This window comes from Conger conger, chromosome 11 (genome assembly GCF_963514075.1).
Source record: "Conger conger chromosome 11, fConCon1.1, whole genome shotgun sequence".
NCBI lineage: Eukaryota > Metazoa > Chordata > Actinopteri > Anguilliformes > Congridae > Conger > Conger conger.
In genome coordinates this window covers 46,548,462-46,573,083 of record NC_083770.1, presented here as the reverse complement: position 1 = coordinate 46,573,083, position 24,622 = coordinate 46,548,462, and the positions used below count along the sequence as shown (strand labels likewise).

The 24,622-nt window shown below is 49.0% G+C and overlaps 1 protein-coding gene across 1 annotated transcript; it reads left to right on the top strand.

Annotated features, from left to right (window-relative positions):
* The first annotated feature begins 347 nt into the window (after positions 1 to 347).
* Positions 348 to 21,503, top strand: zgc:110329 (uncharacterized protein LOC550500 homolog). The gene is made up of 8 exons (XM_061260825.1): positions 348 to 1,235; positions 7,948 to 8,133; positions 9,198 to 9,272; positions 9,490 to 9,585; positions 10,592 to 10,708; positions 14,034 to 14,084; positions 14,887 to 15,003; positions 20,319 to 21,503. Exons 1-8 carry the CDS (start codon positions 1,149 to 1,151, stop codon positions 20,646 to 20,648), a joined length of 1,059 nt encoding a protein of 352 aa, XP_061116809.1. The 5' UTR covers positions 348 to 1,148; the 3' UTR covers positions 20,649 to 21,503.
* The last annotated feature ends 3,119 nt before the right edge of the window (positions 21,504 to 24,622 follow it).

Below are 24,622 nucleotides of genomic sequence, written 5' to 3'. Positions count from 1 at the left end.
TGTTTGGTTGATTGATTTGGAACCTGAAAGCCCGTCAACTATTAAAACATGTACAAGGATGTCGGAGAACGTTGTGGGAAGGATTGATCATGTTCCACGCAAAATAAGCGGTGTGTGAGTGTGTGTGAAAAGGAGGAATGTGTGGGCTATTATAATTTATACTTGTGGAAATTCCGCATATAAAATAAACTGGAATATGATCACTGGTTGTTTGGAACTGACAAGTAGTAAACGAACCTAAATCCTATAAACACACTTAATCCCGTCTCAAACCACGATGATGCAATGCAATGCAATGGACGGCCTAGAATAGCCTTGTCGGCAGAATAGTGCTTGTCTGTGGGATCAGAAGTGAAGTGGCGATTCGACTGTATGTTTGATTTAGCATCCAAGACGGACAGTCTGTGATTTGACCTATTTACTTCCACATCCTCTGAAACTGACGCCTGTCTCTGTGCCGACCGCTGTTCTGCTTCGGCTTTGTCTCACTCTTTGTGTAGCCTAAACGACCAGTGCTGGGTTTATTTAGCCAACATTAGCTAGCTAACAGGCCTCTGCTTTAGAAAAGTACAGCCCGTCTGTTCAATCTTGTAGCTAAATGGCTAATCCGTTAGATTAACGTTACGTGGCGACGCCCTTTTCTGATTGAACTAGCTGTAGCTGTAGCTAGCTGTGCAAAGCGATCCATCCAGCTGGTACAGGGACTGGCCCTTTAAAATTGATAACCGCATACCAGCGTTGCGGAAGTTTCTTTTTTTGTTTGTGTCTTTGTCAGGGAAAAGTTTTGTCAGGGAAAACTGTTTTAAATATTTTTTTGATTTTATAGTGAGGAGCTCATTGCTGGCTAGATTGAACAAAGACGCATCATGGTATAAAATGAAAGACAATAGCTAACAGTTCTAGCTAGCTAGGCCAGTCAGCTAAAAATGCTATTGTATCGAAGCTAGGCAAAGGGATAATATTACAGTAACGTTACAGTAGCAAATGCGGCTCACTAAATTAATCGTCGATCATGGGACTAATGATGTTGGCGGACTAAAGTAACGACACGTAATCTACGTTCGTAATAATGGATATATGACTTGTTAGCTAGCTAGCATTCAATGGTTTCATTTAATTCGGTTGCTAGCTAGAAAATCAACAGCAGAATGTCTTCGTATTCGAAGTGGAGAAACAGCAATCACTTCTATTACTGCATAAAGTTCACCCTCAATATTTACTCTATGCTTTTTTCGGTAAGTCGACTGCATTTTGTCATCTAACGTTAACCAGATGTCAGTGACTGTTTCTAGCTAATGTTAGGGTTAGGTTAAACGTATTAATGACAGGTCTGACAGAATGAATGAATGAATGAATGATACATATTTAACGTTATAGTATACTAGTTATTTGTATACGTGCTTGTTCAGATTCTTAGTCCGAAGTTGGGCTATGCATGTATTGCATTACCTGAACGGGCTCAACTGCTGATGAGATGTATGAGATGGTCACTACTGCTATGATAGCGGACATGCTAACATTGTCAACGAGCTGCGTCCCGCTCGACCAGAATGGGTGTTGCTAGCTGGTAAATTAAAGCATTTGTCGCAATTTCCATTGGCCGACGAAGCGCCCAATATTTTAGTAACTACTAGCTACTATTGTTAGACTCACGAGAAGAATGGTTATCGCTTGGCTGGATACATTGTTAATAATTGTGTGAGGTACGGGATAACTGCCTGGTTAAAGGGACATGTTGCGAGCGCTTTTGTTTCATTTATGATCCGCCGATAGAAATTCTCATGAATTCTACAGTCGCTAGTTGCAGCTAATACAGAAAGTAACAATATTCAAATCTTTTTGGTATACAGCCTGTTCAAATGTTCTCGTCTCCTTATTATCTTCGTGACATTATTGTCAATAAGTTGCATGGCCCACAGCTTCCCTCTTATAATATTTCCTTAATTACTGTAAGTTCTCAGAGGCATGGGCGGTGTAACAGGGCTGAAATATGTATTTTGAGCAGTGTTAATTGAATGCCGAAAGGTGGAATGTTCATAGGCTTTGGACCCCTGTGTTTTTCTACACAAGAGAGAACCTGGCTCTTAGTCTTCTGGGGCTGTATCCGGAAATGGTATTACTGAGTTGGCTGGATAACTGGAATGAGCAAAACCTGGAACAGCTCTTTTTTTTTACGTGAGTCCATGTTCCAGATTTGGGAGGGTTCTAGGATTTACGGAGTGTAGTTATCCAGTTTAGACGGGCCCCTGCACCTGGGTAGCCAAGCAACAGAAGCCCATGGCCTGGGATTGGCTGCTAGTGAACGGCTACATGGCCACTGTCATTGCTAATCTTATTGGAAACGCAGGTTGCCATAGAAACCGGACAGGAGGCAGAACTTTATGAATGGACTGGACACTTATCCTGGAAGTCAGATTAGAGAGAAACCCCGACTTGATGCGCTAATTTATAGCAGCCATGGCACTAATAATAGTGTGTACATATGTAACGACGGTGCCTGTGCTGTCATTTTAAGAGGCACGCAGTGCCAGATCTAGGCTAAGGCCATATGTACAGTAAGCATTTTTGTGTTTGCCTTGGTAGGCATATTACTGTAAGTGTGCAATAAGGAAAGCAATCACTTAATCTTGCAAATGCCTCTTCCTCCAAGGTACCAGTAGCACTGTGGTCAAATTCTCAATCTGTTTATCAAAGTAATACTCACATGAAAATGTAAGCAGTGCTTCCCGGCTGGAGATGAATCATTCAGAGAAATTGACCATGTGGAGGTTCCAGCTGAAATGTATTCTTCTGGCCTAGCTGGTGGGTGCTGGATGCTCTAAACATGCAAGTCATTATTATGATGAGGATGGTTGCCAGTATTACCCCTGGTTGGTTGGGAGCTGGGAACGTTTTCTTTGATTATTTTTATGGAGTCTTAATCTTCTCGAATATATTTTAGTTCATCCTTTCTTTACAGGCGTGCCGGTAAATAATTGTATTGTTGTTCCTCATTTAGCCTTCACAATTTCAAGTTTGCGTTTGTGTGACATGTATGTGCGCCAAAAACTGACATTGCTCTGATTTAAAGAAATAAAGAAATAAATAAAATAGCAACTGACACATTCAACTGGTTCATGTTAATCTAGTCATGGCTGCTTGTGTGAGACTAGCATTTTTCTACCTTTAGTGGATATTAGCCTACATGTACACTCATTGAGCACTTTTAGGTAGACCTATACACCAGCTTGTTAATATTTTGTCAGCCAGTCATGTGATGGCAACTAAATCCAAATGTCAGAATGGGGAAAAATGGGAAGAATGGAAGAAGAAATGTGATCTAAGTGACTTTGACCATGGAATGATTGTTTGTGCCAGACAGGGTGGTTTGAGTATCAGAAACTGCTGATCTCCTGGGATTTCCATGCACAACAGTCTCTAGAGTTTCCAAAGAATGGTGCAAAAACATCCAGTGAGCAGGAGTTTTGTGGGCAAAAACACTTTGTTAATGAGATGGGTCAGAGGAGAAGGGCCAGACTGGTCAAAGCTGGCAGGAAGGTAACAGTAACACAAATAACCACGCATAACAACGGTGCTATGCAGAAGAGCATCTCTGAACAGACAACGCAACATAACTCTTAAATGGATGGGCTACAGTAGCAGAAAAAAAAAAGTAATAAATAAATACCTAATAAAGTGCTCACTGAGTGTATGTCCCCTACCTGTTTGATTACCTGTTTGCTGCTTTGACTGAGCGTTACAGTGAAGCCTGGAGAGAACCTGACCAGAGGGGTGGCCTGTAGCGTAGTGGTTAAGGTAAATGACTGGGACCCGGAAGGTCGGTGGCTCGATCCCCGGTGTAGCCACAATAAGATCCACACAGCCTTTGGGGCCTTGAGCAAGGCCCTTAACCCTGCATTGCTCCAGGGGAGGATTGTCTCCTGCTTAGTCTAATCAGCTGTACGTTGCTGTGGATAAGAGCGTCTGCCTGATGGCATTAGTGTAATGTAATGTAATGTGTGGGCAGGGTGCTGGCCCCTCTGCTGCAGATGCAGCAGTCTTTACTCCAGCTGGGTAGTTCTTATCTCTCGGTGACGATGTGTGGGTGGTTCTGCCGGGAGCCAGAGATACTGTGCCTTTTGCCGAGCCTGCATTTCATAACAGATTTTTTATTATTTTTTGTAGTTTAATGAGAACAAGGTTTGACCCTCTGGATAGCCCAGTAACCCAGTGGCCATACTTCTGTTCTGTAGAAACGGTAGATAATTTAATGTAATTAAATTATTTATACTCAGTAATATGATGTTAGCTTGGCACAGGTGCACGACAGAATAATGAATAGTTAGCTGTGAGGAAAAGGCCACTCATTCACTCTGCCTCAGAAAAAAAAGACCACAGAGGTTTTAAAGATATTTGTGGGAATTGCATTTGATTGCTCAGCTTTGTTACAGCAGCAGGACTTTGACTGTGTGCGTCATCTGTCATTCGGCAATGACGTTTTGGGAGGCCTGACGTGTGTGTGAAGGGCTGTGTGTCCCTTTCTGTTGGTTTGCCCGTTTAGGGTAATTTATTCCTGCCCTCTGTTTGTCCCCCTCCTTACACCAGTCTTTGTCAGTCATTGCTCTCCATGAACGCTTCACCCAGGAATCAATCAACAGCCATAATGAAGATGATCTATTTCCTGTATGCGTTCGCCCTTTCACCCTTCTCTCTCTTTCTCTATTCCTCTCTATATATCCCTCTCTCTCCATCCCACTCTCTCGCTCTTTCTCTATCATTCTTTCTCTCTATCCCCCACTCTCTATCTATCCCCCTCTCTCTATCACTCTTTCTCTCGATCCCCCACTCTCTTTCTTTATCCCTCTCTCTCTATCCCACTCTGTCTCTGTCTCTATCATTCTTTCTCTATCCCCCACTCTCTCTTTCTCTATCCTTCTCTATCCCACTCTCTCTCTCTCTCTCTCTCTCTCCATCTCTGCTTTTCACCTCACCAGGAAATTGCAGTCATTTTAATGTTCAATTTACACCCTGTCTATTACTACCACCCCCCACCCCCCACCCCGCCTCTGCATCACTCAGTTGAGTGTTGTGCCTGAGAAACAATATGGGGGGTTCGAGCCTGTCTTCCGTTCTGGTTCCTCTCCTTTGTCTTCTGGGGTAGATCTGCTCTGAGTAAATGAATGACATTTTAGGACATGCACCTTTACTCGCTGCAAATGCCCCGAAACGGCGGATATGGCGCGTTATCTCCTTCCTCTCCGGCGCAGCGGCGTGATTTATCGGTGCGCTCTCCGGGCACTGCGAGAGCACTTTTGGCACTCGGCCAACGGTGCAGAAGCTTTTAGAGTTAATTAAGTCTTTCTAATTCCCTTAGTCACTCGGGTTTGTTTATTGTTGTTGTTTTCAGAAGTGGTTCTGTATTAATGAATGCGTGTGTGTGCGTGCGTGTGTGCGTGTTTGTGCGTGCGTGTGTGTGCGTGCGTGTGCGTGCGTGCGTGCGTGTGTGTGCATGCGTGTGTGTGTGTGTGCGTGCGTGTGTGTGTGTGTGTGTGCGTGCGTGTGTGTGCGTGCGTGCGTGCGTGTGTGTGTGTGTGCGTGCGTGCGCGTGCGTGCGTGTGTGTGTGCGTGCGTTGCTGCACACACTCTATTCTCTTCTTGGGAATCCCACGTCTGAGTTGCGCCGTGGGTGGGTGTGTGCGTGCGTTCGTGCGTTTAAACTCTTCGGGTGCGTTTCATCGGTTTGATCTTTTGTCCTCCGTGTCGCTCGCTCTCCGTCTTCATTGCCGCGTTTAACCGCTGCAGCGTCAGCATCTCTGGGAGGGAGCGGAGGAGTCCTCTCTCCTGATCAATCTGATGTTCTTAAGGCGTGGCGTGGTCGGCTGGCAGGGAACTTACGGAAGATGGAAAGCGGTATCGAATGTGACAAGGATTCCCGAGTATGTCTTGGCTCGTTTTTAATGGGAGCTCAATAAGCAGGTGGCTTTGTCTGAAACACTTTCAGCATAATTGCCTTCATAAATTCTCCTCCCGTTTCCTAGTTGCTCAGCCTGACAAACTGGGAGTCTTGCCAATTCTAAAAAAAAAACAAAAAAACTGTGGTGTTTGTGGGGGGAAAAAAACTGTATTAATTTTCCATGTATTTTCTACATTGTCCTCCCTTTTTGTCTTCCTTCTCTGCTGCTGAGCTCTCTGTTGCTGTCAGTGGCGTGGTAGAGGGCCTGTGAGTGTGGTAGAGGGGCTGTGAGTGTGGTAGAGGGCCTGTGAGCGTGGTAGAGGGGCTGTGAGCGTGGTAGAGGGCCTGTGAGTGTGGTAGAGGGGCTGTGAGTGTGGTAGAGGGCCTGTGAGCGTGGTAGAGGGGCTGTGAGCGTGGTAGAGGGGCTGTGAGCATGGTAGAGGCCCTGTGAGCCTGGTAGAGGGGCTGTGAGCGTGGTAGAGGGGCTGTGAGTCTGGTAGAGGGGCTGTGAGTCTGGTAGAGGGCCTGTGAGCCTGGTAGAGGGGCTGTGAGTGTGGTAGAGGGGCTATGAGCCTGGTAGAGGGGCTATGAGCCTGGTAGAGGGGCTGTGAGCGTGGTAGAGGGGCTGTGAGCGTGGTAGAGGGGCTGTGAGTGTGGTAGAGGCCCTGTGAGCGTGGTAGAGGGGCTGTGAGCGTGGTAGAGGGGCTGTGAGCGTGGTAGAGGGGCTGTGAGCGTGGTAGAGGGGCTGTGAGCGTGGTAGAGGGGCTGTGAGCGTGGTAGAGGGGCTGTGAGCCTGGTAGAGGGGCTGTGAGCGTGGTAGAGGGGCTGTGAGCACGCTCTGGAGCCAGAGCTGACGCTGAGAATGCACTGTGCACGCTGCTGAGTCATGATCCCCCTGGAAGACTGGCTTTCTACAGAGGGCGGACTGCTTTTAATCATTACAATCTGGCAGTTTACCCGGAAACAAAATAAAACCGTTCTCTTGCCGGCCGTGCTCTCTGCCCTGGGACGGTAGTGTCAAAACATCTGTTGTTTTAAAACATTGTTTTGACGCTGAGCGCCAGAATACTGGGGTGCTTTGGTTGAGATTTTGCACGGGTATATACACAGTTGGCATGTTTTGGTCGAAAGTACTAAGGGAGAGAAAAATGTAAATTGGTCCTTTTGCAACAAAGTGTCACAGTGAGTTTAGAATTACATTTAAAAACTGCTTTCCAGCTTTCCATACATCACAAGTTGCAGATTCAGATTTAATCTATTTTATCATTTTTAAAATATTTTTTATATTTGTTTATTCAGGTAGTAATGTATGAAGAACAGGCACATAGCCAGAATGACACAAAGAACTAGGGCCCTGTTTCACAAAGCTAGATTTCAGAGTTGCTTGGATAAGTGCACTCCAGAACCCTCCAGAATCTGGGACATGGATTGAAGACCTATTCTGGGTTTTACTCAGCGTAGTTATCCAGCTAACTCAGTAATCCTCCTGATCCGGGTTTTACTCAGCGTAGTTATCCAGCTAACCAGCTAGTCAGTCAGTGTGTGTTCTGTGCTGTTGTCCTGTAGCTGGTGGGTCAGTGTGTGTGTGTTCTGTGCTGTTGTCCTGTAGCCAGTGGGTCAGTGTGTGTGTGTTCTGTGCTGTTGTCCTGTAGCCAGTGGCTCAGTGTGTGTGTGTGTTCTGTGCTGTTGTCCTGTAGCCAGTGGGTCAGTGTGTGTGTGTTCTGTGCTGTTGTCCTGTAGCCAGTGGGTCAGTGTGTGTGTGTGTTCTGTGCTGTTGTCCTGTAGCCAGTGGGTCAGTGTGTGTGTGTGTTCTGTGCTGTTGTCCTGTAGCCAGTGGGTCAGTGTGTGTGTGTGTTCTGTGCTGTTGTCCTGTAGCCAGTGGGTCAGTGTGTGTGTGTTCTGTGCAGTTGTCCTGTAGCCGGTGGGTCAGTGTGTGTGTGTGTGTGTGTGTTCTGTTCTGTTGTCCTGTAGCCGGTGGGTCAGTGTGTGTGTGTTTCTGTGCTGTTGTCCTGTAGCTGGTGGGCCTGTGCGTGCTGTGCGTGGGGATCTACGCAGAGGTGGAGAGGCAGAAGAACCGCACCCTGGAGGGCGTGTTCCTGGCCCCGGCCGTGGTGCTCATCCTCCTGGGCCTCGTGATGTTCACCGTGTCCGTGGTGGGCATGGTGGGCTCCCTTCGGGACAACAAGACCCTGCTCCACATGGTGGGTGGGCGTGCGTCAACACAAGAGCACATTCACAAGCGTCTGCTAACACAAAAAAATCCTCTTCCTGTTTAATCCTGTTTTTGTTTTTCCTGGATGTAATGTATGTATTTGGGTGTGCGTGTATATAATGTAAGTCTGCATTTGTGTGTATTCCTATTTGTAATACCTCAGTATATATTCTCCTTTGCATTTAGCATTTTGCAAAGCACTTACGTGTTTTAGTCTTGCAGTGAGACTTAAAATCATTTTTTATTATTATTTCAAGGAGAAAATATAAGCTTATTCTAAGTTACTGTTTGATTGACAAGTGAAATTTTCTTACTCCATCACCTCATCTCCATTATTTTTGTCTTTTTTAGCAAAAAAGAATATAAGACTAATACTGCTTGTGTGTGCATTCCTGGCCTTGTCGCTATGCCTTGTAGTGGGCTGTGTCATGAGCTTGCTTTCTCTCGCTCCCTCCTTCTCTCCCTCTCTCCCTCCCTCTCTCTTTCTCTCTCCCCCTCTCTCACTCGCTCCCTCCCTCTCTCCTTCTCTCCCTCTCTCTTTCTCTCTCCCCCTCTCTCACTCTCTCCCTCACTCTCCCTCCCTCTCCCCCCTCTCTCTCTCTGTCTCTGTCTGTCTCTCTCTCTCTATCTCTCTCTCGCTCTCTCTCTCCCTTTCTCTCCCTCCCTCACTCGCTCTCTCCCTCTCTTTCTCTCCCCCTCTCTCACTCTCTCACTCTCCCCCCCACTCCCCCTCTCTCTCTACCCCCTCTATCCTTCACTCTCTCTCTCCCTTTCTCTCCCTCTCTCTCTCTTTCTCTCTCCCCCTCTCTCACTCTCCCCCCCACTCCCCCTCTCTCTCTACCCCCTCTATCCCTCACTCTCTCTCTCTCCCTTTTTCTCCCTCCCTCTCTCTTTCTCTCTCCCCCTCTCTCTCTCTCACTCCCTCTCCCCTCTCTCTCTCTCTCTCTCACTCTCTCCCTCCCTCTCCTCCCTCTCTCTCTCTCTCTCTCTCTCTCACTCCCTCTCCCCCCCCCCCCTCTCTCTCTCTCTCTCTCTCTCTCTCTCTCTCTGCAGTTTCTCTGTGTGCTGTGTGTCCTGCTGGCTCTCCAGGCTCTGGGCCTCATCGTGGCGCTGATCTTTGAGACGAAGGTCAGGACTCCCCCCCTCCTCCTCCTCCTCCTCCTGTTTATTACCTGTGCGTCCGCTGTGCTCTGAAGGCTTTGCGGCCTGTCTCAGACCCGTCTCCGCTGACCTTTGCCTCTAATGCGGTCGGCTCGTAAATAACATTCCTTTTGGGCTTTTGTGGATTAGCTTTCGCTGTATGTCGCCTGTCCGTCACGTTGAAGCGCCCGCTCTGTCCGCACAGACCATCGCGCTGTTTCAGAAGAGCATCCGCGAGGGAATCAAACACTACTACGACGACCTGGACTTCAAAAACATCCTGGACTTTGTGCAGGAGAAGGTGAGGGAGCTCGTCAGGTTGGCTGCAAACACACACACACACACACACACAGACACCATGGAGAGCAAACACACAGCCCCATGAAGACAAACACAGGCCTCATGGTGAGGGGCGGGGCGGGGGGGGGCCAAGGCATGGGAATGCACTGTGTTTCATCAGAGCATGTTTGAGTCTCAGGCCTAGCGCAGGGAAACCCGAACAGCACTGTAAACATGCGGGTTCATTAATCTCTTCCTGTGGTGCATGATCCCTTTGTAAAAGCAGCGATGGCCATCTGTACACCCTGGATGTCACAGTGATGCGTGCCACACGCTCATTCCTGTGCCAAGCCTGTTTTCACATTCATCTTTCACGCTGGCATTTTCTGCGCTGTGTGTGTGTGTGTGTGTGTGTGTGTGTCGAGGACTGTAGACCCGTCCGGCAGACGGCCCAGACGGCGTCTTGCCGATGGACATGTTTCAGCGGTGCGGCGTATTGATTTTGGTTTCGGGCAGGGCTTGGAGCGAAGACGCTCGTGGAGTTGTGGGAAGTCCCCTGCACGTGTGGGCTCCGCTCTGTCCTCTCCCCGTCGATACGTGGGAGAGGACCCCCGGAGAAAGGGAGGAGAGTGTGGGTTTAATGGGATAAGATTGCCAGGACTAGGTGTAGTTTATGCCGAGTCACTTTCTCCGCCTTCCAGAATCTGTGGGGAGGAATCTGAACATGGGGGGAGGGACAGCTGTTGTTCAATGTTCATTTTGTCTTTGTGTCCATCTCTCTCTCTTTCTCAAATATGTCAGCACTCCCAAAAACTGTATTAAAGACGAACCTTTCTCTCTTTGTTTCTCTTTTTCTCCCTCCTTTTCTCTCTCTTACCCCCTCTCTCATATACACACACACTTTCTCTCCCTCTCTCTCTCTTGCACCTGGTCCCCCCCTGTCTCTACCACACACACTCTCTTTCTTGGCCTCTCTCTCTCTCACACACACACACACACACATAATCTCTTTCTCTCTCTCCCTCCAGTTCTCTTGCTGTGGTGGGGACGAGTACAAGGACTGGCTTGTCAATCAGTACCACTTCTGCAACGGCAGTGGCCCGCTGGCCTGTGGGGTCCCCTACACCTGCTGCGTGAGGGGCAAGGCAAGTCCCCTCCGCTCCACCTAAACACCCCCGCCCAAACTAGCCTGAGCTGCTCCACCCAAACACCCCCGCCCAAACTAGCCTGAGCTGCTCTACTCTACCCAAACTAGCCTGACCAACTCTACTCTACCCAAACTAACCTGACTAGCTCTACTCTACCCAAACTAACCTGACCAACTCTACTCCACCAAAACTAGCCTGACCAACTCTACTCTACCCAAACTAACCTGACTAGCTCTACTCTACCCAAACTAACCTGACTAGCTCTACTCCACCAAAACTAGCCTGACCAACTCTACTCTACCCAAACTAGCCTGACTAGCTCTACTCTACCCAAACTAGCCTGACCAGCTCTACTCTACCCAAACTAGCCTGACCAGCTCTACTCTACCCAAACTAGCCTGACCAACTCTACTCTACCCAAACTAGCCTGACTAGCTCTACTCTACCCAAACTAGCCTGACCAATTCTACTCCACCAAAACTAGCCTGACTAGCTCTACTCCACCCAAACTAGCCTGACTAGCTCTACTCTACCAAAACCACTCTGCCCAAACTAGCCTGAGCAGCTCTAGCCAGATCTGAGACCCGATAGCATACAGATAACACCATGGCCGACCAACACCGATACAGCACAGTGTAAAATAACGCAGTGTTTCTCACGGGAACGCTGCTGGTTCATGGCTCAGATAGCAGGCCCATACTCAATAGGCCCGAAACCCAGTGAAGTCCCAGCATGCCTTCGGGCCCCATCAGGCTCTGGTCAGGATGCAGACCTCCAGGATGGGGCCACCATTTTACAACCATACTCAACCACTATAACGGTGGTTGACTATGGTTGTATAATGCCACAATAAGGCCTGCTAACTCTCTGATCAAGTAACTTTTCTGTCTATGGGGGAAGATGGGCTTATGTGATACTGGAATTACTGCAGAATTGTAGAGAGCAATTTGGTTGTTTCGAGGGTAAAAAAATAAATTAAAAAAAACTTTGGAAAAAAAACGAACTTTCAAAAAAGCTTTCTTTTTTTAAAGATTTGTTTAGTTCCTAAAATAGATAGCTGTGATACCTGACCCCATCAGTGTGTGTTATAAAACCAGGTCAAGGACTGCAAAGCTGGATGGTCTTCCATAAAGCTTGCTGTGGAAAAAGTAGCACCTTTGAATCTTGCTAGCGAGCCAACACTGGTACTTACCAATGTTTCATCATACAGTGCACAAAGTTTGTGTCTGTATTACTTATGGAGGAGAGGGGTTATTTATCTTGCTGTATTAAATCGCTCCACTGAAGGCCGCTCATTTTTCAACATGTTTTTACCCTTTGCAGCAGTCTTGTTGAGGACACCAGCGATCGTTCAGTGAAAGTACCTGGATGTCCCTCCTACATTGCTGCTGTTTATGACAAACTATCTGTCCCTACCCCCCTTTTGTTGAGTGACACACACAGTTAGGGAAAGCACACACACAACTGAAAAGATCAATCTGCACTTCTTCTTAGTTGATTTAGACTTGCCCCGCCTCCCCAGTGAATTTGGTCTGTTCTGCATTTATTGTAGCCGTTCATGAGAATTTTTTCCACAGGAAAAACATTGCTCCACTAATGGGGCACTTATGCAGTCTGGTTCTGTTCGATGCAGTACTTTGCAAAAGTCATTAGCCGAGCAAATGGATTAATTGGGGTCGGAACTTGTTCAACTCCCACTGTTGGCTGGTCCTTTTCCTGTCTCTTGAGTGGGTCTGCACTCTGACAGAACGCAGGCTAATGAAGTTAATTAATCAGCAGTGCCCTTTGCATGTTGTCAGATGGGCGGATGAGAGAAGGGGAGAGCTGTTTCTGCTGCGTAAAGAATGGCAGGTCATGAATGGGCATGCTTTGTCTTTTATAACTCTGTGGCGGCCGTGTCCTGCCAGCGTCGTGTTGCTCTGTCATGCGGCAGACAGCTATTTCATGGCCGCTATGTCTCCGAACATTTCCCTGTGATGGGGTTAGAACAGTACGTGTTGGTTTGAGGGAAAGTAATCTATTTTTGCAGATGGCGACGCATATATTTAGCCGCCGCAAACAATATCCAATTTTTGTTATTTCCTTTTAACGGCGTATTGGAGGGGGGATAATTGAGAGGTGTTTAAAGTGGAAACGTTCAGTGTCTGGTAGGAAATATCGAGGTGTTGCCTGTTGATTGATTGTGTTTCTCCGGTGTTGCTTGTGTCCCTCTGTGTGGGGGGGAAAGGTTAGTTCTGGGGGTGTTTGCTCATTATTTTCGCAGGGAAAGGAAATGAATCGCGAGGCTCAGGTCTCATGTCCCGGTGTAAGCCGGCGCGCCCCGCCGCCCCGGTTTACTGCAGTGGGACCGCTCCGTAATTCTGACGACGCTGAAGTGAAGCGCGTTTGCTCCTGAGAAATTATGGCGGGTGCGAGAGCCGCTGATTTAAATAACGGAGTCTGATTCATCCCCTGCCCCGCGGGTCACTTCCTGTGGGGGCTCTGGGCGTTTCAGTGGCGAGGGGAGGGTTCGAGCACCGAGCGTGCCTCACAGGGGCTGCCTGCTTGGCCTGTCTGGCTGCGTGGGGTGTGATTTTTAAGGGCCTCAGAGATGGAAGGGGCGGTCGATACTGCACCGGACAGCGGTGTGGGACGTGTTGTGTACGCACTGAGCACTGCAAAAACAGGGTCTTAACAAGTGCTTTAGTCTTTAATGACCTGGGTCTTATTTTTCTCTCTGCGGTAGAAAATATTAGCTTGTTTAAGTTACTTGACAAGTGAAATTGTGTTTCCCATTGGCTAATCCTGAAGTGAGTAAAACTGTCTCAACTCATTTGTGGGCTTTTTGTCATATTCAGCAAAAAAGGTCGTAGAAATAAGACCAAGTCCAAACATGAGACAAGAATTCGTATTGTTTGTTGCTGTGTGTGTGCGTGTGCGTGTCTGTGTCCGTGTGTGTCCGTGTGTGTCCGTGTGTGTCCGTGTGTGTCCGTGTGTGTCCGTGTGTGTCCGTGTGTGTCCGTGTGTGTCCGTGTGTGTCCGTGTGTGTGCGTGTGTGTGCGTGCGTACGTGCGTGTCCGTCCGCCTGTGTGCGTGTCTGTGTCCGAGCGTGTCCGAGCGCGTGTGTGTGCGTGTTGTGCGTGCGTGCGTGTGTGTGTGTGCGCTTGTGCGCGCGTGTGCGCGCGTGTGTGCGCGTGTGCGCTTGTGTGCGCGTGTGTGTGCGCGCGTGTGCGCGCGTGTGCGCGTGTGTGCGTTTGTGTCTGCTAGCCCATGCAGGTGTATGTGATAACCACAGTCTGCACCTTCTCCTCAGCTTTATCTGTTCTCTCTCTATCGGCTCCAGGTGGGAGAGGTGGTCAACACGCTCTGTGGCTACAGGACTCTGAATCGAGAGGTTAGAATTTCATGCCTCATTTTCAGCCTTTTCACTAAAGTCACTTTTCCCACAGGAAGAAGGTAACGCCCATTGTCATCTGAAATGTGTCAGCGTTAGGTTGTAAAAATCGGTGCGCAAATCTTTTTTTCTCCAGCTGTTATGGGTCTGTAGGACTGGATACAGCATAATGCTCTGTAGGTTTAGCGGGTGGGAGGGGGGAGCAAAAGGTTTCAGTTGGTCTCCAGACTTCATTTGAAATTTTCTCTAGCTTTGAGAGGTTGGCATAACATTTGGATTTGGAGTTGTTATTACAACTGACGAGGCAGTTCTTGTATTGAAGTTGTATTAGGATTTTTTCACGGTTGTTTAGTTAAATGCTCAGTGAGATTTGCGGTAAAGATCCGGTGGTTCTGACGGTTGGTACGGCTGTAAGGCAGTGGGCTCCTGTTTTACTGAGGTAATGAAACCCGCAAAGAGTGTTTACAGATTATGTCACTGGCAGGATAACGATGATGTACAGCGTTTATTTAAATAGACCATTTAAAGTGCCTTTATGAATGACAACAAAGCAGCCAATTTGGATACAGTGTGGGCACTGATTATTTTTCCTTGAACGTGTTACCTTTATCTGAAGTTATTGGCCTATAAGCCTTACAGAGTTTTCCCCCAACATGTTTTCTTTCTCTCTCGCTCTCTCTCTCTCTCGCTCTCTCGCTCTCTCTTTCTCTCTCTCTCTCTCTCTCTCTCTCTCTCTCTCTCTCTCTCTCTCTCTCTCTCTCTCTCTCTCTCTCTCTCTCTCTCTCTCTCGCTCTCTCTCTAGCGTGTGGATCTGGATGGACTGATACACGTGCGAGGCTGTATTCACGCAGTAAACCTGTGGATGGGAGACAACATTGGGATCACAGCGGGGATCTGCTGTGCAGTGGGCCTGCCTCAGGTCAGTCCCTATACAAATGGAGACGTGCACAGTCATGTGAGCCTTTCACACACAGGAGCATGCACACACACACGCACACACACACACACTCACACACACATTTAGTCACTCACACACACACACGCACGCTCACGCACACACACACACACACACACACACACACAAACACCGACAGACACATACGCACACACATGCACACACACACAGGCACATACGCGCGCACACACACACACACACACACACACACACTCACACACACATTTAGTCACTCACACACACACACACACACTCACACTCACACACAGACACATACGCACACACACACACGTTGCATTGTGGGTGATGTTGGCGTTGTGTTGTGGATGATGTTGGCGTTGTGTTGTGGATGATGTTGGCGTTGCGTTGTGGATGATGTTGGCCTTGCGTTGTGGATGATGTTGGCGTTGTGTTGTGGATGATGTTGGCGTTGTGTTGTGGATGATGTTGGCGTTGTGTTGTGGATGATGTTGGCGTTGTGTTGTGGATGATGTTGGCGTTGTGTTGTGGATGATGTTGGCGTTGTGTTGTGGGTGATGTTGGCGTTGTGTTGTGGGTGATGTTGGCGTTGTGTTGTGGATGATGTTGGCGTTGTGTTGTGGGTGATGTTGGCGTTGTGTTGTGGATGATGTTGGCGTTGTGTTGTGGGTGATGTTGGCGTTGTGTTGTGGGTGATGTTGGCGTTGTGTTGTGGGTGATGTTGGCGTTGTGTTGTGGATGATGTTGGCGTTGTGTTGTGGGTGATGTTGGCGTTGTGTTGTGGGTGATGTTGGCGTTGTGTTGTGGGTGATGTTGGCGTTGTGTTGTGGGTGATGTTGGCGTTGTGTTGTGGGTGATGTTGGCGTTGTGTTGTGGGTGATGTTGGCGTTGTGTTGTGGGTGATGTTGGCGTTGTGTTGTGGGTGATGTTGGCGTTGTGTTGTGGGTGATGTTGGCGTTGTGTTGTGGGTGATGTTGGCGTTGTGTTGTGGGTGATGTTGGCGTTATGGGCGTTATGGGCGATGTTGGCGTTGTGTTGTGGGTGATGTTGGCGTGGCGTTGCGTGGCAGGCCATGTTGGCCTGGTGTTCCGCTCGACGTTGGGAGCCGCAGTGACCCGTCTCTCGGGCGGTGACCCCCCCCCCCCGTCCTGGCACGACCGGCGCTGGGCAGACAGAGCAGATATGCCAGCGCTCCTGCAGTCCTGCGGGGTGCCCGCTCCCCGCTCCCCGCTGCCCGCTGCCCGCTCCCCGCTGCCCGCTCCCCGCTCCCCGCTCCCCACCGCCCCGCTCCCCGCTCCCCGGCCCATTTCCATTTTGATAGTCAGCGGCGGCGTCAGCGGCAGCCTCTTTCATTAGCGCGGCGTTTCTGGGCTGCGTGCTCATTAACATCCCGCCGGCGCCCGGCGGAACAGAGAGAGCGCTCTGCGGGGACGCGGGGTTGGCGGAGTCTTGGTCTCCGCGCTCTTCCTCGGCGCCGTGATGAGATTCCTGTCACGGACCCGTCCCCACGCCAGCCCGGCTGTTCCAGAGCCAGCGCTTCTCAGCCCCGTCTGGTCCGGAGGGCTTTTTAACACTGTGTCCAATGTTATGCTGTTATCCCCCCTTGATTTACTGCTGCTGATAAAACTGTAATTGCAAATACATTTTTTTTTGTCTCCGTGCGGAGCAAGATTTATCTTTCCGTTTGGCAGATGGGTGGGCAGTGCTGGAGGTCTGTGGTCACAGAACAGAACCCCTCTGTTGGTCCTGTGCGGGTTCCTCTCGAACCCCACCCCACACACCGGTGGTTACGACCTGTTTGTGCCCCCCTGTCCTCGCCCCCGTCCGTCTGCCATGACCGGGACGGCTGGCCCTCCCACCACTGCAAAAACCAAAGAACAAGTCCATCTTCACAAGTCTTTAGGCTTTAAATCTTATTTCTATTACTTTTCTGCTTAATAAGACGAAAAGATTGGCAATGAGGCTCTCCTTTCAAGGTTTGCCAATGGGGCGAGACAATTTCACTCGTCGAGCTAAAGTGTTACACTTAAAACAAGCTCCTATTTTGTACTTGAGCGGGGAACGGAAACCACTAAAGTGCGGAGTGATTATTCCAGTCACTGCCCTGGAGAGAGCGTCAGCACTCGAACCCTGGGGGCAGCACTCGAACCCTGGGGGCAGCACTCGAACCCTGGGGGCAGCACTCGAACCCTGGGGGCAGCACTCCAACCCTGGGGGCAGCACTCCAACCCTGGGGGCAGCACTCCAACCCTGGGGGCAGCACTCCAACCCTGCTCGGCGTTCGCCGGTGAGGGAGCTGAGGGAGTGGTGTGACCCAGCAGTGAGGGAGTGGTGTGACCCAGCAGTGAGGGAGTGGTGTGACCCAGCAGTGAGGGAGTGGTGTAACCCAGCAGTGAGGGAGTGGTGTAACCCAGCAGTGAGGGAGTGGTGTAGCCCAGCAGTGAGGGAGTGGTGTAACCCAGCAGTGAGGGAGTGGTGTAACCCAGCAGTGAGGGAGTGGTGTAACCCAGCAGTGAGGGAGTGGTGTAACCCAGCAGTGAGGGAGTGGTGTAACCCAGCAGTGAGGGAGTGGTGTAACCCAGCAGTGAGGGAGTGGTGTGACCCAGCAGTGTGTGGTGTAACCCAGCAGTGTGTGGTGTGACCCAGCAGTGAGGGAGTGGTGTAACCCAGCAGTGAGGGAGTGGTGTAACCCAGCAGTGAGGGAGTGGTGTAACCCAGCGGTGTGTGGTGTAACCCAGCAGTGAGGGAGTGGTGTGACCCAGCGGTGTGTGGTGTGACCCAGCAGTGAGGGAGTGGTGTAACCCAGCAGTGAGGGAGTGGTGTAACCCAGCAGTGAGGGAGTGGTGTAACCCAGCAGTGAGGGAGTGGTGTAACCCAGCAGTGAGGGAGTGGTGTAACCCAGCAGTGAGGGAGTGGTGTAACCCAGCGGTGTGTGGTGTAACCCAGCGGTCTGTGGTGTAACCCAGCAGTGAGGGAGTGGTGTAACCCAGCGGTGAGGGAGTGGTGTAACCCAGCAGTGAGGGAGTGGTGTAACCCAGCGGTGAGGGAGTGGTGTGACCCAGCAGTGAGGGAGTGGTGTAACCCAGCGGTGTGTGGTGTAACCCAGCAGTGAGGGAGTGGTGTAACCCAGCAGTGAGGGAGTGGTGTGACCCAGCGGTGTGTGGTGTGACCCAGCGGTGTGTGGTGTGACCCAGCGGTGTGTGGTGTAATGGAGCTGCAGCAGGGGGCCAGCAGGCCAGCGGGTTGAGCGTCTCTCCCCCGCGAGTGAGCCCCTGATTTAGGGCCGCGCCCTGTCCCCTGTGCACTCACTAATCCCCTGTAATGGGCGGCGAAGGTCAGACCGCGCCTGAATACTGATGCCCGTCTGTGCCTGATGTTCAGACGTCCTGTTATCTGGGCTGGACGTGAAATGTCAGGGGCCTGACCTCCTGGATTTTATCAGCGGTATTTTAATGTGCAACTTTACATTTCTGCAGCCCCGCTCTCTGTGAACAGCTGCTGCACGGTGCTGGTCTCCGCTGTTCTGTGCTGTGTGGTGTTCAGACGTATGGCCAGGCGTATGCTGTGTGGTGTTCAGATGTATGGCCAGGCGTATGCTCTGTGCTCTGTGGTGTTCAGACGTATGGCCAGGCGTATGCTCTGTGTGGTGTTCAGACGTATGGCCAGGCGTATGCTGTGTGTGGTGTTCAGACGTATGGCCAGGCGTATGCTGTGTGTGGTGTTCAGACGTATGGCCAGGCGTATGCTCTGTGCTCTGTGTGGTGTTCAGACGTATGGCCAGGCGTATGCTGTGTGTGGTGTTCAGACGTATGGCCAGGCGTATGCTCTGTGTGGTGTTCAGACGTATGGCCAGGCGTATGCTCTGTGTGTGGTGTTCAGATGTATGGCCAGGCGTATGCTGTGTGTGGTGTTCAGGCGTATGTTCAGGCGTTTTTTGGGCTCCTCACAGCGCTGACCCTGCGCTGACCCTGCGTCTGTGAGCGAGCAGCCCTGCGGTTCCCTCTGCGCTGCCGCGCTGGGCTTTTTTAATCTTTCTCAAACGTTCACACTCTTTCTTTTCTGCTTTTGGCAAACAGTTTTCTGCAATTTCCCGATCATTTTTATTGCAGTCTCCCTCATTGGCTGTGGGCCACCGAGCTGCATATTATCACTGTGATGTAGACTCTGTGTTTTCTGAAAACACGGGGAGGTGGCCACTTCATGCAGAAGTTGATTCGATGGCATTTCGTCTACTGATAAATCAGTTTTATGATTGTGGGTCAAAATTGGTTCTCCACGACACTAAAACACTTTGATGACTGATGTGACTTGGACCAATTGGCTAAGATGCCTGCCTGGGACCTTGAAGGTTGGTGGCTCAAGTGTTCAAGTGTAGCCACGATAAGATCAGTAGAGCCGTTGGGCCCTTGAGTAAGGCCCTCAACCCCACATTGCTCCAGGGGGGGCATTTTCCCCTGCTTAGTCTAATAAAACTTTGGACAAATGTGTCAGCTGAATAACTGTAAAGTACTGGAAAGAAATGAATCATAGATGGGGAGGATAGATTAAAATGACTTTTATTAATATGACCAGAAATTGCATATCAGAATGTTGATAAAAAAATCCTTTCGTGTTTTTGTTATGCAGTAAAATGAAATGCCCAAGTTGACTCGCTGAAAAGGAGAAATTGCAGCTGGCCAGGAAGTATTGCAGCCAGATTCGTTTAGGCTCGTACATCTTCATAAATCACCAGGGAGGAATTGGGCTCTGACAGTGATTTGTGTTTTTTTTTTTTTTATAAGTAATTTACAATTTAGAAACATTTTTCACCATATAAGTCAGCCCACTTAGTCTCTCACCAGAGCAGAAACCTCCCCACCCACACAGGGGGAACTCGTATTATGTTTTCAGAGAAAGGGAATTATTAACTATTAACATTTTGTGCCTGTGCTCACAGTATTGTGTGCCTGTGCTGTGCTCACTGTACTCTCTGCCTGTGCTGTGCTCTGACCCTGTGCTGTGGTGTTGTAGTTCTGTGCTCTGACCCTGTGCTGCTCTGACCCTGTGCTGCTCTGACCCTGTGCCTGTGCTCTGACCCTGTGCTGCTCTGACCCTGTGCCTGTGCTCTGACCCTGTGCTGCTCTGACCCTGTGCCTGTGCTCTGACCCTGTGCTGCTCTGACCCTGTGCCTGTGCGCTGACCCTGTGCTGCTCTGACCCTGTGCCTGTGCTCTGACCCTGTGCTGTGCTGCTGTGCTCTGACCCTGTGCTGTGGTGTTGTAGTTCTGTGCTCTGACCCTGTGCCCCGCTCCCTCCCTGCAGCTGCTGGGGATCGTCCTCAGCTGCGTGTTCTGGAACATGCTGGTGGAGATGAGCGAGTCGGCGGACATGGTGGACTTCCGGCTGGTGAAGCGGGCCGGGTTCGAGTACAGCGAGCTGGACCTGAGCGGGGCGGGCTGCTGCCTCTGCCTGCCCCGCGACGGGGGCTACCTGCCCCTCCCCGCCTCCGAGCCCCAGCCCTGGGCCCCCGAGCCGGCCCGCCAGGACCGCCGCCCGGTCCGGAGGCAGCAGCCCCTCTACCGGGCCGGGTCGCAGCAGCTGGGGCCCGCCCGCGGCATGGGGGCGGACGAGGTGGGCTTCCGGGCCTACTGAACCGCACGGACGCCCAAAAAGGGATTCAGTTATGTATCACTTTTTTAACAGTGTCCTTTTCTTTTATTTTCTGTTCACGTTGTCGCGTCTACCGTACTGCACCGCAGACACAAACAATCAGCAAATTTGGGGATAAATTGACCAAAGGGCCATCAGGTGGGCGGGACGAAATTACATGGCACTTAATGTAAGGAAGTTGTATGTTTTTATCCCAAATTTGTGAGTTCCTGTGTTGGGGGGGGGCACTTGCTTATTGAATATTTGAAAACTGAAATTCCTCATTTAATTTATTTTCGTCTTGTAGCACTTAATTTTTTTTAATTAGTTTTTTTTAAGACAATCTCAATGTCTTTGCCCATCACCATAATATAGGGTAATTGTAATTAGTACCATTATGAGTCATTTTTCTATGTTTTACTTGATTTTTCTATTGAAGTCTTAAAAGTCCTATACCTCAGGCTATGCTAAAATGGCCCCATGCACTTGAGGGAATGTCCAGGTACTGTAATTTGAGCTTCCTGTTGATGATTGGGTTCATTCTTTAATTTTGGACGAGGGGAGTCACAGACAAGGGGAGTCACAGACGGGGCAAGGCACACCGTCTGGCTGTAAATACCATACAACAGTGATGATGTTTGTGGAATTGTTTGTGTAACTAATTTGTTCGGAAGGAACAGGGATCTTGTGCGAGTTTTTTTTTTATTTTTATGGAATAATAAACTGACCCCTTTTACAGTTTACAGGAGTCTCACCGTGAGTCATGACTCCCACTTTTTTTAAATGCTGTTTTTACTGTGGGGTTTTGTTTGTTTGTTTGTTTGTTTGTTTGCAATGGAAAAAAACACTTGGAGTGGGAAGGGGGTTTTTTTGGGGGGAGGAGGGGGGTAAAAGCTATTCGTGTTAGAAGACTGACAATTATGTCCAGGATTGTTTGAAATTGTGTGAGTGTAAATTCAAAAGTTCTAGAATTAGCAAAGCACTACTGTCATTGCCAATAAATACACGTGGGTTTGAACTCTTGGTATCTTTTTTTTCTACTTTTCTACTATAATAAAGGGGGATACACTGTACATACAGGTGTTAGGATTCAATCGTACCGTACATGTAAGAGACCCAAACTGGATTCTTTATAAACTGTGCCTTGGACGGTCCATGAATGTATACCACTGGCAAAACAATTTGTTTTGCCAAACATCATACTATGTTGCATCCTGTGACCAGATGCCTGTGCACCCAAGTGCTGTTATGTGTTACTTTAGCATAGCTCAGTAACTACTTGGTCTGACATTGTTCCTTTATCTGGATTATCATTGGATCCTGCTTTTAATGGGCAATATTCAAACTGGTCGGGAATGCTGATTGGTTGGCACATAATGTTTTTCGTTGCAGGCAACCTCTCACTGACAAGAAATGTGATGGGCAGGGTTTGCGAGAAAAATTTACGATTTGTTCAATATAAAAAGGAGTAATTATTCATTAGCATAAACCCCTGGGCCCTTCATCATTGCTGAAATCAGTCCAGCTGAATGGGCAAGTTCTTCACTAAAGTCACTGCTAGTTTAATAGCGGTATGGCTAAGAACCTGGGCACCAGGCTGCGCTAATTTCTTGGCTACAGAATGCAGCACTAAAGATCTTCAGAGCCCACTGTTATCAACGCGGCAGATGCTAACGTCTGCCTTTCATGGGGAATTTCGCCCGTGACAGTGTATGCTGCGCATTAAGCTAGTAAGCCTGCGTACAGAAAAGCGCTCTGTGCGTTGATTAATTGCAGTGCAGTTTCCATTGAAAGTAACACTCGCCGTGTCACACATCTGCGTAACCACAATAAAAATGTAGTTTCAGAGATTTTATTCCTAACTATCCGTCGTTGGCGGCTGCCTGGTCGTCCATCTGAAGCGGACTTTAAAGCGACTAAATGCATTGTTAAACTGAATTATCCTGGCATTGCGGGAGAGCCGCGTAACGGCGTCTGTAGTCCATACAGGATAAAGCGCGAACACGCAAGCTTTTATTTCCAGCTAGCTCGCTACACGTTTTTTTTTTTATTGTTGCCGATATCTTTGCATGAGCAGAATTTGCTCGAGATTGCATTCAGGGAATGGCAATTGCATTTTAATTGAACGTGTGCCTCTTGCAGGAGCCCTGAATTTATTTCCCCTATAAACGATAATGTTCTATCTGCTTGAAACACACACACACACCGCACACACTTCAAAGGCAGCAGAGCTAGTCTAGAGCTACACCATCTTCGACTACGTGCTGCTTTTCTACAGTGATGTATGTCGGCGTGCCACGGTTCATTGAGCTGTGCTGTAGCGCTCTGTGCTTAACTGCCCATATCAGCACCGTGTTACGGATCACTGTGCCGTGATTTATTGTGCTCATCCACTGTGGCCTATGGTGCAACTTGTGTTTGTCCTACAACTTTTGTGCTTTTTTTGTTTGTTTCTTGATTGAAGTGTGGTGTGGTAGGCTACTGACCGTCGAAAGGTGTTGCATGGTATTGTAAAAAAATGTGTATGTGTGTCATTGAGAGTATTTTACCATACACGCAGTCAATTTGCAGGTACTTATATAAGTGATAATAAAATTAGCCACAGATGACAATTTAGATGTATTGAAAGTATATTGTTTTTCAGATAAGACAGCATGCGAGAAGTGTGATAGATAACGTTTCGTCTTCGCGCACAGAGGGAACAGCTGCATTTGTAACATTCCACAGCTCTCACCTCTCTTCCCTCATCTCTGCAGTCTCACTCTCGCCACAGGAGTTGAGATTAAGAGTCAGCGTGTGGAATAATTACGGAGTACTCCCGTGGAAGGAAATGAACTGCAACTACAAATAATCCTCACGGGGGGGCCGCGAGCCGAACGTGGATGCATCTCGCTAATGATTATGCTAATCGCGCGTTTGCTAATGCTATTCGTAATTACAAAGGTCAGGCTCCCAGAAATTCCAAGGGCACCGTTTTTACTGTTTTCGTTTTTGATCGAGATGGATGGATAAATTGAGCGTCGAGGTGGGGGGCGGGGGGTGGATCATGAGGAGGCCGACCGGCAAGAACCGCGGATGTTCCACGTCCCGATGTGGGGTGGAGGCGGAAAATACCATGGGCCGACAAAATTATGCACGTAGGCCTATAAAGAGTGCGGGGCGTTTTTGCGATTTGACTCCATACCTCTCAATCTCCCAAAAGCTCAAAAGAAGAATGTGTTATCAATCCGTTGAGCAAATTCGCCCCAAGATAAGTGCAAGCTCTTGTTAATTTGAACCCGAAGGTTGTGTCGCCAGAGAGTGTTGTTGTCACGGTAACTAACTTCCTACAAGGCTTTGGCTTTGCTGCGCGTCACTGCGCTTACTGGCGAAATAGCGGAGTTACACTCGCTGCTCTTGCAGACCAAGACCAAAGAAAGAAGGTTGAGGCAAGCGGCCCCGCAGAACTTCGGGCTGTGGGTAAGACCTTTCTCTTTAGCTTGCTTCACACATTCATCAACTGATTCAGTGCAACCAGTCTTGGCCATCAAGAGCACACTGAAATTGGAAGGCCAGCATGTGAGTCTGTATGTGCCTGCCCTTTCCTGATTAAACTGTCCTCTTTTGCTTGGAGCAGGTGGAATACGGCTGGGAGCAGCAACCCTGCCTCCTTCAAGGAAATCATTTCACAGATGAAGTTACTTGGCCATGGGCTAAAAGTGTGACTTTTGTTATTTCTCCACTGGCCAATAGCAAGACTCAGTGGTTCTGATTGGTGAGGCTGTTCGAGCTTGTTCTGGTGGATGAAAGTGGCCCATCACCTGTACTAGAGGAGCAGAAGGCACTTATAATCAATTGAGGACATTTGCATCCTAAAGTAGCCTGCAAATCTAACTCTCCTACCCTCAACTTGCAAATTGGCCAAAATTACAATCAAGTTCTCTTTTTCACTTGCAATGCAGAACTTTTATCATCAAGCTCATTCAGACTTTTTTTTT